At 34.0% G+C, this 12,060-nt stretch overlaps 1 protein-coding gene and 1 pseudogene across 1 annotated transcript in view; one reads left to right on the top strand and one right to left on the bottom strand.

Annotated features, from left to right (window-relative positions):
- LOC137806185 (mediator of RNA polymerase II transcription subunit) overlaps positions 1-12,060 on the top strand; it is a 32,045-nt gene that overhangs the window by 4,685 nt on the left and 15,300 nt on the right. Inside the window, exons 6-9 of the mRNA XM_068606167.2 lie at positions 764-981; positions 4,553-4,760; positions 7,439-7,719; positions 11,826-11,909. Coding sequence (XP_068462268.1) covers positions 764-981; positions 4,553-4,760; positions 7,439-7,719; positions 11,826-11,909 — 791 coding nt within the window. The remainder of the gene's footprint in view (positions 1-763; positions 982-4,552; positions 4,761-7,438; positions 7,720-11,825; positions 11,910-12,060) is intronic.
- LOC150028631 (uncharacterized) lies at positions 7,926-9,192 on the bottom strand (annotated as a pseudogene).

Here is a 12,060-nt window from a genome sequence, read left to right as displayed (position 1 = left end):
ATGACTATGCTTAAAACGGGCAATAAAAATAATAGGGAATAAGGAAACAACATATTTTTGACCTCCTAAATATCTATGATACTTGCAACATTCTCCATCAAGTTGGTAAATGAATACCAACAAACTTTTATTAGTTGTAAAAAATCTTAAAATTCAATACCACTGAATTGCGGTGCCATCCTTAAAAAATCCTAATTATCTTAATTGAATACTATTAGACTTATTCATATCACTTGAAAGTATTGATTAGCTCATAGAACCTTCGTTATAAAAGGGAGAGTCTCTTTTAAAATGCTTTGAAATATTGATCCACTGCATCCCCTTAGGTTTCCCCTTGACCCCTATTTGATTTATTTTTTCGGGAGTTTTTGAAGGATTTCCTGTCCCATCATTTCCCCCCCCTTTCCCTTTAATGAAATATGTTCTTCCATAAAAAAAATGATTACATGGAAATGGGTGTACAGATTAGTTGGAGCATTTGTTTGGGATAGGAATTCCTTATTTCCATACCTTCTGTTCTTAGATCTTGCTGCAAGAGATTGGACAGCTCTGTGCTAGTTTGTGTGCCTATTTTCTTTTAGCCTTTTTCTAATTAGGAGTATTTTTGTGTCGTGATCTTCTCCACTCTATGATGTATCTGCTCTCCTCTTCTAAATTTTAAGAATATATTCTTCATTTATCCCAAAATGATAAATGAAAATGATTGATTTTAGGGAAACTTCTGGTATCATATTCCAAAGCTGATTCTGCACATATCTTGCAGAGATAAATTGCTGGCAGGATTGGTTGGTCTTCTCTGATATTTTCTATTTTCTTATAAAAAGTGGGTGCATTGATTTTGTTGATTTTGTGGACAAGCTGGTTTCACGACTTTCAGAGGGTGATCATCATATACTTAAGACAAATCATGTGACCTGGTTGCTTGCACAGATAATTCGAATTGAGCAAGTCATGAATGCTTTGAATTCTGATCCTAGAAAGGTAGTTAATTAAATTTAAAACCTTGTTATTTTATCTTGCTTCCATTATGGTCAAACAGTAAATTGTAGCTCTATTTTTATTGTGACCCAAACATAAATCCCTTTTTTTGTCCAAAACGTTTTCTAATGTTTTATAAAATACACATTTTTTCTTGCCTCCAAATTCTTATAAATAAATGAATATTTTTCTTCGTATTCATATTTTCTAATTTTGTATCGATTTAGGGGAATAATTGGTATTGACAATTGTTATAATTATAAAAATAAGTGTCATCTTTATAACTACATAGATCTGAATCATATCTTTACCTTTAGATGATATCAAATCTCCTCTATTTGTTGTATTGGTTTCCTTTTCTCAATATAAATAAACCATGTATACTATCATAGAAACACGGTTTAAGTTCAAAGCTTCTTTTCATCTTTATAGTTTATCATGGTTTCAAAGTGTCTATCACTAAGTGAGCCTGCCTAGTCAACATCAAAACACAATAATATACCTCTTATGATGGGGTTAATATATCTTAGGATTTATCCAACATCACTGTTTCTTCTAAAATATCGAAAGCATATTTCCTCTGTGATGTGACCAAAATGCCCTTGGACTAAGAAACTTTGGTACTAAGGAAATATCTCGGTTGACTAAGGTTTTTGTTTGGAACTATCGAGCAAGATATTGTTTTTGATAGACAATACCCTCCTTATCACTATGTGTGATAACAATGTCATCTACATATGCAATAAGGTAGATACATCCTTGGGGAAAAGGGTAAAATAATGAATGATCAGCTTCACTCCTTATCATTCCAAATTGCTGAATGACAATCTAAAAATGTCCAAACCATGCACGAGGTGATTTTGTGAGGCCATAAAGGGACCAGCAAAGAGACACACCTTATTCCCTTGAGCAACAAATCCATAAGGTTGCTCTAGATAGACCTCCTCATCAAGATCTCCATGGAGAAATGCATTCTTTATATCAAGTTGAAACAAAGTCCAGCAACGATAAGCTGCCATGGAAAAGAGAATGCAGATAAATGTCATTTTGGGAACAAGAGAGAATGTGTTAGTGTAATGTTGTTTGTAGATTTGTGTATATCCTTTGGTAACTAAGCGAGCTTTATAATGATTAATGTTCCCATCACCACCAATTTAATGTGTATAGCCATTGAGACCCAACAATTGTTTTGCGAGCTAGAAGAGAAACCAACTCCCAAGTACCACTACTTTGGACGACACAAATCTCATCAATCATAGATTGTCACTACTCTGGTTGAGATAAAGCTTCATTTGGGGACATAGGAATTGTCACAAAAGCTAAAGAGGAAAAACAATGATAAATTGGGTTAATATAATGGGGGGAATTATGGGTAGAATGTATACCTTTCTAATAACAATAAGCCAGTCAATTTTAAAAGTTGAGGTTGAATTTAGTATGGTGCTAGTGGTGAAGGTTAGACATGGCCTCCACTATACACATTTTATGTTGAAGACGAAGTTGGCAGTTGAATGTCACTAAGCCATGAACCACGTTGATATACTTGAAGAGGTATTGGAGAAACATCCTGATGGTTGTCAGAGAAATGGTAGACTCAAATAATAATGTTTATGGAAAGAGATAGTAGAGGCCATGTGACTCACATCTGATGCTAATTGTTCGTCTTGATATTCAAAGCTACAAGGTATTAGTATTTTTAGTGAATTTGAGGATAATGTCATGGGATTTGGTCAATTGGGTAATAAAGAGTGTTGGAGATCCCACATCAACTAGAAATTAGAGCATTTCATAGTATATAAGTGGGTGCAAACCTCACCTTATAAGCCAGTTTTACGAGGATGAGTTAGACTTAAAGTCCACTCTTAATATGATATCATAGCCATTTTCGAGCCTATCCCAGTGAATATTTGTTGGGCTTATCAAGCCACCCGCTATCGGACCGTTATTGGATCACCCATAATATGTTATCTCACGCACAAGCTATCACTCTCGACGTGAGGGGTGTGTGTTGGTCAATTGGGTAATAAAGAGTAAATTAAATAGACAATTAGATCCATAAAGAACAAAATAACAAGGGTTGGAAGCGGGTGGGTAGTGCCAATGCCACAGACTTGCTCTTGTGAACTATTGACAATGATGATAGAGGGCTATTTGTCAATAGTAGTAAGGGAAAAGAAAGGAGACTGGCAAATATATAATTGGTAGCACTAGAGTCAATGAACCAAGGACTCGGGGAAGGAGATTAAGAGAGACAAGCAAATGATTTATGAGTGTGTGCCACTGAATGAATGTTACTAGCAGTTTGACAATTCTCATACCACTGGGAAAGGACTTATATGTGGCTGGGATCGAACTAGGCAATGTATGAGTAACATATGACTCAGTAATAGATTTCTGAGCAATATTGGTCAAATGAGGAGGTTTCCCATGCAACTTCCAATACCTATCAATGGTATCTAGAGGCTTTTTTGAAATTGTGTTTGCTTGGTAGACCCGTTGTCCGTAAAGGAGATTTTTTTGGCAAACCATTCTGTTCGCTCACTATTTTTGATGGGGTTGTGCCGTCTTGATCTTCCCAACTGTACAAAGCAAACCCTTAGTAGCCATCCACACTCCCTCAGGCGTAAAAAATTCTCAACATTTGGAAAATTATAGTTTGGAGATATTACTACTAGATTTGTTAATTCTAGTGAATAACTGACATACATATTTATGAAATCTCTAAGAGGACCAAAGATTAATTACCATGGTAGTTAGAATCGCATGAATCGGACGATTTGAATCGCTATTCATTTCAAAACCTAACTTTGTCGATACATATCAGAAGGTGTATCATTTTATGCCTTGAATCGTGTGATTCACGATCCAGTTTCATTACCCACAATTGATTTAATTTGTAGAAAATCCCAAAAAACAGAAGAAAAAAACCAGACTGTCACAGAACAATCACATTTTACTAAAGATTATAAGAACACGGAGGTGGAGAACGTAAAAGGGAAGAACGAAGAGGAGTAGCATGAAGAGAAGAGGAGTAGCACGAAGAGAAGAGAGTAGTGAATAGAAACTTACCGGGGAGCAAGTTGGAGAGGAAGAAGAACGGAGAGAACGTGGAGAAGAACAGAAGAAGAGTGGAGAAGAAGAAGAGCGGTACTTTTACTTTTGGTAAAATAATTTTAAGCAAGTTGAGCACATATGACTTGTATGCTCCAATATGAGGAGGAGTGTTATTATTACATACATAAGAATCATATGTTTATAATTACATATATTGTGATGATATATTGGTGATAAGAAATATCAAGATCATATCTGTATTATTCTAGGATCATATCTGTATTATTCTAGGATCATATCTGATAGGCGCATGCTATTTCTTTATAATTGTATTGATTTCTTTTTCTGAATATAAATAAACTGTTTGTGCTGTCACAGAAGCACACTGTTCAAGCTCGATGCTTGTCCTTATCGTTATAGTTTAGCAACAATAATACTGGGGTTGGTGTATTATAGAAGTTTTATATTATATTGTGCTAGGAACACTGTAATTGATGTGTAATATGGCACTGCATGATAGGTGGAGACAACAAGAAAGATTTTATCATTCCATAGAGAAGACAGAAGTGCGGATCCTAATAATTCTCAAAGTATCTTGCTTGATTTTGTGAGTAGCTGTCAAAATTTACGTATTTGGTCACTGAACTCATCAACCAGGGATTATCTGAACAATGAACAGCTTCAAAAAGGAAAACAAATAGATGAATGGTGGAGACAAGCGAGCAAAGGTACACCAAAACACAATTATTTCACCAAAGTTTATCTTATTACATTGTTAATGCACTAAATATTTTTTGCTGTTTATTTGTGAGGTTTATTTTAACTCGCTCTAGTGTATGGTTTTGAAAAAAGGTGCAGTTTTCTTCTTTTTTCATAAAAGTTGATATGCCCTCTTGTGGACATGGAAAGACTACAATTAATTTGTGTTAGGAATGATCTGCTGTGGTATCTTATAAAATTTCTATGCTCACAACACATGGCTCACAAACATGTGAAAAAGATTATGTATGCTTCTTATCTTTCTCATCTACCTTGAATATCTTTATTTTTTCTCTTAGCTACTAGCTACTAAATATTGTAATATATAGTGTATAGAAATGGGGCTTGTAATTAGTGTTTCAATAACTGCATGCATGGGCTAATCATGCATATAAAATTGAACTAGTTGTGCGATCGGACAGTTAGAAAGTAAAAGGATTTGTATATTTATAGTATAAGCTCTAGTCACCCTTTTATTGGGTATACAACTAGACCTCTTAAGGGAAAATGGAAACAAACAGCAGTGGTAAACAGTACCGCTGTCTAGAAAAAACTTGCCAGAAAGTTGTCGTGGGTGAACATAAATGCCAACTGGACAAGGCTTGCCGAAAAGTTATCAGTGATGAACAGTAAGGGAGGCAGTGAACTGTGACAATGATGGAGAACATTGTATCTGACAGGAACAATGATGGTGGTAGGGTAAAAAAATGAAAGTGGTAAATATACATGGTTTCTAATGAAATTTACTTTTGTGAGATTGGGGTATGAAAGATATGAGGGAGAAGAACTTCGGGCTTGGAAGAAAAATTTTCAGAATTGGGTTTAGTGGTAGATGATGAGGCCATTTTTGGCGCTGGATACCATAAAAGAGTATAGAGAGGAGGAGAGATTTAGAGAGAAGAAAGATAGAGAATGAGTAAAACTGTATTATCTGAATCACATTCAATGTACAGGGAAGGCTGGGTATTAATAGTACCCAGTGCAGTGTATGATACATGTAAACAGTTAAGACTGTTATATGCAGTTAATACTGTTATACCTAATAGTCTGACTTCAATACCTAGAAAATAATCAAGTGGCCTTAACTGTTTGAGAAAGATGAGGCGAGTGGCTGTAATTATAATATCATCTACATAATATGAGATGGGTATTGTCTTTGAATTTTGTAGAGATAGATGTGGTCTCCTGCATTTTAGATTCTGTTTGTGGGTTTTTGTTTGGTCGCTCACTTTTGTATTTCTTTTTTCTATTACTTGTATTAAGAATGCTGCATATGATTGATACAGGTTGTAGTGCTAACCTGGTTAGGATTGCAACCTTTATAGTAATGCAATAGCATTGTTTCCTTTTGATTAAAAAAGGTAAACAAAATCAGGGTTAATAATATGATATACAAACAAGTGCACTTGCTAGTTGTGAAGCCAAAATTCAGAAGTGTGGTCTGTAACTTGTCAAACTGCTACCTTGGACCTTGTTTTAGTCCATAGAGAGCCTCAAAATGCTGGATGTTGCTGCAAATAGATGGTCCTTTCCAAAAGGCATTCTTAATGTCAAATTGAAGCAAAGCCCAATGATTAGTTAGAGCAAGGGTGAGCGTGAATTTTATAGTAACAGGTTTAATAACTGGAGTGGAGGTTTCAACAAAGCCAAATATAAGAAGTTGATTGAAACCTTTGGTCACTAATCTGACTTTATATTTGTTGATAATAGCATGAAAGCTGTTGAGACATTGACTCTCAAGGACAGTGCTATGATAGGGATTGAGTATTATGGGATGAATAAGTTGCACGTCAAGTAGTATGAGATACTTGGTTGAGTATTTAAGTGTTTGATTCTCTTCCTTCACTACCAGATTTTAAGAGTGGGTCTTCCAAATGATTGGGTGCATATCATACTCCTTTTTATTTGGGGGATAAGCAATAAAAGTACATTTGATAGTCTTTGGGTCTAACTTGCCACAGTTTTGATTGAGGGTGGACAGATGCACAATACCCAAAAAACAAGAGTTTGAAGACTTGATGCGATAGGAGAAGAAGGAAAGGATGTCATGTTGTACAAGAATAATACCATTTAAGACACATCTAAGTAAACTGTTTATAAGATATGTGGCAGTCAAGACAGCTTCTTCTAAACAAGCTGTAGGAACTTACATTCGGTAGAGCATAGCTGTAGAAGCTCAAATTAGATGACAGTTCTTTGTCTGAGGCCCATTTAGTTGGGGGTGTCAACAGCTTATCTCATTAATAATGCCATTCTCTTTCAGGAGTTTGGAAAATAGTTGATTAACATACTCAGTGCCATCTTCAGATCATTTATAATACTTCTGAAATTTTTAATTTATTTGCTGAAAATATTTACAGTCACTTGAACATTCTAGCTATATTTTTGGATGTTTGACAGCTCCAGGGGCTTAGTCAAAGCCTTAATCTCCCTTGGATCAAGTGTTCTAATATAATGAGAGAGAAACCAATATTTTATATTTTTGAATTTAACCCTAAACAATAATTAAATGCTCCTATTTCCAATAGTTCTATATAATCTATAATATTTGGCATTGGCAGTTTTCTGAAATATTGTTCTGTTGTAGTTAAATGATTATTTTAGTGTTTGTTTGATTGCATTATTATAACATACACTTGAATTTTAGGGGACAGAATGGTGGATTATATGAATATGGATGAGCGCTCAATAGGGATGTTTTGGGTTGTGACCTACACAATGGCACAACCTGCTTGTGAAACGGTAATGAATTGGTTAAATTCTGCCGGAGTTGCTGACTTACTGCCAGGAACAAATTTGCAGCCAGCTGAGAGATTAATGGCGACACGAGAAGTGAGCCCACTGCCCATGTCACTGTTATCTGGATTTTCAATAAACTTGTGCGTGAAGTTGTCTTATCAAATGGAAGATTCTCTATTTTCTGGGCAGGTTATTTCCCCTTCTCTCTCTCTCTCATGTTAAGATTCATTTACCAGTATGATTGTTTTGCTCCATACTTTTTTTTATTAAACAGGTATGCACTAGCAACACCATGCTATTTGCAATCCCAACTAAGTTAACACCCCAGATAACATCAATCATTTGTAGCATATTCAAATATTATTACTAACAAATGCAAAGTACATTATGGTGGGCCAAACCAAACCATCAACAGAAAAATTAAACTTATGAATTATAACTTAAATTATTTTAGAATAGTTGGAATTGTTTAAGTATCTCACTGGGAGTTGTGGTCTTTCTTGATTCTTTGGCAAAGTCATCTAGAGATAGTCTACTTCCACTTTTATAAAGAGGCAACCAAGTTAAATTTTTTTGTTGTACATCATTACTTGACTCCAACCTCTTGATGCTAGCATACAAACCATTAGTTACCTCTAAATCATATTCCATGTCAGGATAGAGTAATATAATTCTGGATTCAAAAAGTGATCAATTGTATGCAATGGATGATGAAGTTGGCAAGTACATCTATTATCAATGATTGTGAACACATCCTTGTATTTACTTTCATTGTTATTGAAAGACTTCATTATGGTTTCTTTGGCCTTCTCCATTGCTTCATAGATATATCCCATTGTTGCTTTTCTTTCCGCATGTGCAAGACAAAGTACACGAACAAGAGTTGCCATGACTTTCAAAGTAAAAACCACATGGTTCCAAAATGAAGGCATCATAACAACTTTTGAAGCTTCCCTCCCCTGAGCTTCCTTAGACAACTTGTTTTTAGTCCATTCATCAAAAGTGAACATCTTTCTTAAATTTCCTTTCTCTTGATGAAGTCTTTCTAATGATATGTAAGATGTTGCAAATCTTGTAACATGTCTTACCAATTCCCTCTTTGTGAATTGTCTCAACAAACTCAAGGTTCTAGAATGACTACATATAAAACCAAGAAGACTAACTCCCCTTTGGATTGTCTTCCTTATTAAAGGAAGTTTTCCAATGTCTTCAAGCATTAAGTCTATGCAATGGGCAACACAGGGAGTCCAATATAGACTGGGTCTTTTCTCGTCCAATAACTTACTAACTAATACATAATTGCTTCCATTTTCTACGATGACATGAACGACATTCTCTTCTCCAATGTCCTCTACAAGGGTATCAAGCATATCAAACAATTTCTCTCCTGTCTTCACAAATTTTGAGCCATCAATGGACTTCACAAACATTGTCCTGCAGGAGAGGTCACTAAAAAAATAATAAAACATCTTTGCTTCTTATTAGTACATGTTTTCATGATAGAACAACCATGTTTGGTCCATTGCACTTTATCATCTTTCAACCACCCTTCAGTGTAGTCCATCTCCTTGTTCAGAAATGGAACTCTAATTTCATGATACGTAGGAGTTCGTAAATGTGGGTCAAAGCTTCGATATCATCAATCATGTCTTTAAAACTCTTCATTTAACAAAATTGAATGACAAACCTGCTTTGTAGTAGAAAAGAGCAATATATTGATGAACGAAAGGAAAAATATAACAATTTGAACAAATTATTACCTAATACAAAAATGAATCTAATCCATCTATCTAAAGTCAAAAAAGTGAAAAGATGATCTAATTCATTTAAGAAATTTTACCTCCTTGATTATCATCATTGAAAAAGAGAGTCTAACTTATATTCATTTAAAGACAAATTAACATATTCAAAGAATTGTGATATATGAAGATATAGTACGACAATAATTAAAAAACATTCCTAATACTAATATAAGGATGGAAAATGAACTTGTCTCCACAGGTATTGTATGAACCCATCCTGATTTTTAAAAGGTAATCCGCACATTGACTGGGTATGGGTAATACCCAATTTTTTAAATTGAGTATTGGGGGTGGGGATGGGTGTGTACATATTCGCCTCGTCCCTATACCCGTCCCAATACCCATCCTTGTCCTTATATTCGTCCCTATTTTAAATTACTAAAACATCTTTAATTTATTCGGTAACTTGAAAAACTTATAGTAGCTGTTTATTATCCTTAATTTTGTAACTTATTTCTAGATTGTACATTTTGATTATTTTTACTTTTTTGTATAATTATTTGACATTTATCCAATTGTTATTTGATACTCTCATTTTATATTTATACAATTATAATTTATTTTTTTTATATTTGAAATTAGAAAAAAGAAAATGTGTATCTTTTTGACATTGAATATTTAATAATATTATGTTTCCATTGCTTTGATTTTTACTTTTTATAAAAAATTATTTAATTAATATTTGGAACAATTTGGGGATGGGCACGGTGTGGGTATACCCGTTCCTCAATAGGATTGGACATGGGAAAAAAATTCATACTCATTGGGTATGGGGATGAAGACGGGATGAATTTTTACATCAAAGATGAGGGTAAGATAGTTAAACCTGTACCTGACCCTGTTGCCATCCCTATACATATATAATCTAAATATGCTTGATTATATAGTGAGAAAAAATGTGTAGGCAGTAAGTGATAATTATGGACTTGCTTTTCTTTAATCTTCAAGTCATCTAAGATAATTTTTAGCCAAAATAATTCACATAGCCTTTGTGCCATGGACCTGAATTCTGATTCAACGAATGTTCTTGTCACCACAGTCTGTTTTTTTATTGTTTCTCCATGTCAGTAAGTTCCTCTCTAGAAAAGTACAATATCTAGTTGTTGATCTTCTATCGGTAAGAGAGCTTGCATAATTTGTATTAAAATAAAGAAAAAGAGAAAATAGGATACATAGGGTTATGTTTATATGGAGAAGAAACATGCAGAAAATATGGGTTAAGCTCATTACATAAATAGAAATATCTAACAATATCTAAAAATATCTAACATAAATATCTGACAATATCTAGAAATATCTAACACCCCTTCTCAAGCTGGTGCATATAAATCGTATGTACCTAGCATGTTACAAATATAATCAATTCTAGGCTTTGGCAAGGATTTTTAGTAAAAATATATGCTAATGATCATTTTTAACAAACTATGTCTTAGATATCTCTTGATATAATATTTTCTTGAATAAAAAGACAATTAATCTCAATATGTTTGGTCTATTCGTGAAAAATAGGATTTGGAGTAATATGAAGAAGAACTTGATTATCACATATAAGTGTCATTTGATTGACCTTTCCAAATTGTAATTCTTTAAGTATCTATTTAAGCCAAATAAGCTCATAAGTAGCTCAAGCCATAACTCTATATTCTGCTTCTGCACTAGATCTTGCCACAACACTTTGTTTCTTGCTCTTCCAAGAGATCAAGTTATCACCAATGGAGACACAATATCTAGAAGTGGATCTTTTATCAGACGGATATCTTGCCCAATCAGCATCTGAATAACAAACAACTTTAGTATAATTATTGTGACCATATAGCAAACCTTTTCTAGGAGAGCCTTTAATGTACTTCAATATACGAATGATTGCATTCCAATGATCTTCACATGGAGAAAAAATTTAAGAAATTGACTTACTACATTAACTACAAAAGAAATATCAGAACAAGTAACAATAAGATAGTTTATTTTTCCAACTAATCTTCTATACTTCTTAGGATTTGAGAGAGACTCTCCCTGATTGGGTAGAAGAAGTTTGACATTGGGATCCGTGGGAGTGTCAAGATTTCAAATTCATCATTACAGATTCCTCCAAAACATCCAATGCTTATTTCCTTTGAGATAACAATACTAGTATTGGATTGTGCTACCTCAATCCCTAAGAAATATTTGAGTTTGCCAATATTCTGAAAGTGGTGACAAAAGTGTCGTTTTACCTGCGAGATGCCATGATGATCACTGCATGTAAGAACAATGTCATCAACATAGACTATGGATAGATATACCCACTAGCAACAAACCATCTTCTGCAAAACAAAAAGGCAAAGGAGAAAGAGGTTTTAATAGTACGGTCTGTATTGAGAAAGGCCTGATTATTATGTTTTTCAGTAAGGATTTCCTCTTCAAAGAAGTGGATATGAATAATAATAATAATGCATCTTCTTATAGGTCAGAGGATGACTGTAGTCTGATATTTTACCTCGTACTTATGTGCAGGTTATACCCAGCATTGCAATGGTTGAAACTTACACTAGATTGTTGCTCTTAGCACCTCATTCACTCTTCCGTTCGCATTTCAATGTAATTTTCTATCCCCTTCAGTAATAGCATTTGTTTTTGTTTTTGTTTTGTTGCATGGTGATTTGTCCGTAAAAATGGGTTATATTTTTTAATTAATTATACGTTATATAGAACTAATTCTACTTTATCATTTGTTGAAATGTGAAATTGA

The sequence above is a fragment of the Phaseolus vulgaris genome, chromosome 3 (assembly GCF_051622355.1).
Source record: "Phaseolus vulgaris cultivar YP4 chromosome 3, ASM5162235v1, whole genome shotgun sequence".
Lineage (NCBI taxonomy): Eukaryota > Viridiplantae > Streptophyta > Magnoliopsida > Fabales > Fabaceae > Phaseolus > Phaseolus vulgaris.
Note: the sequence above shows the minus strand (reverse complement) of the source record. Positions and strands in the feature narration are given on the sequence as shown.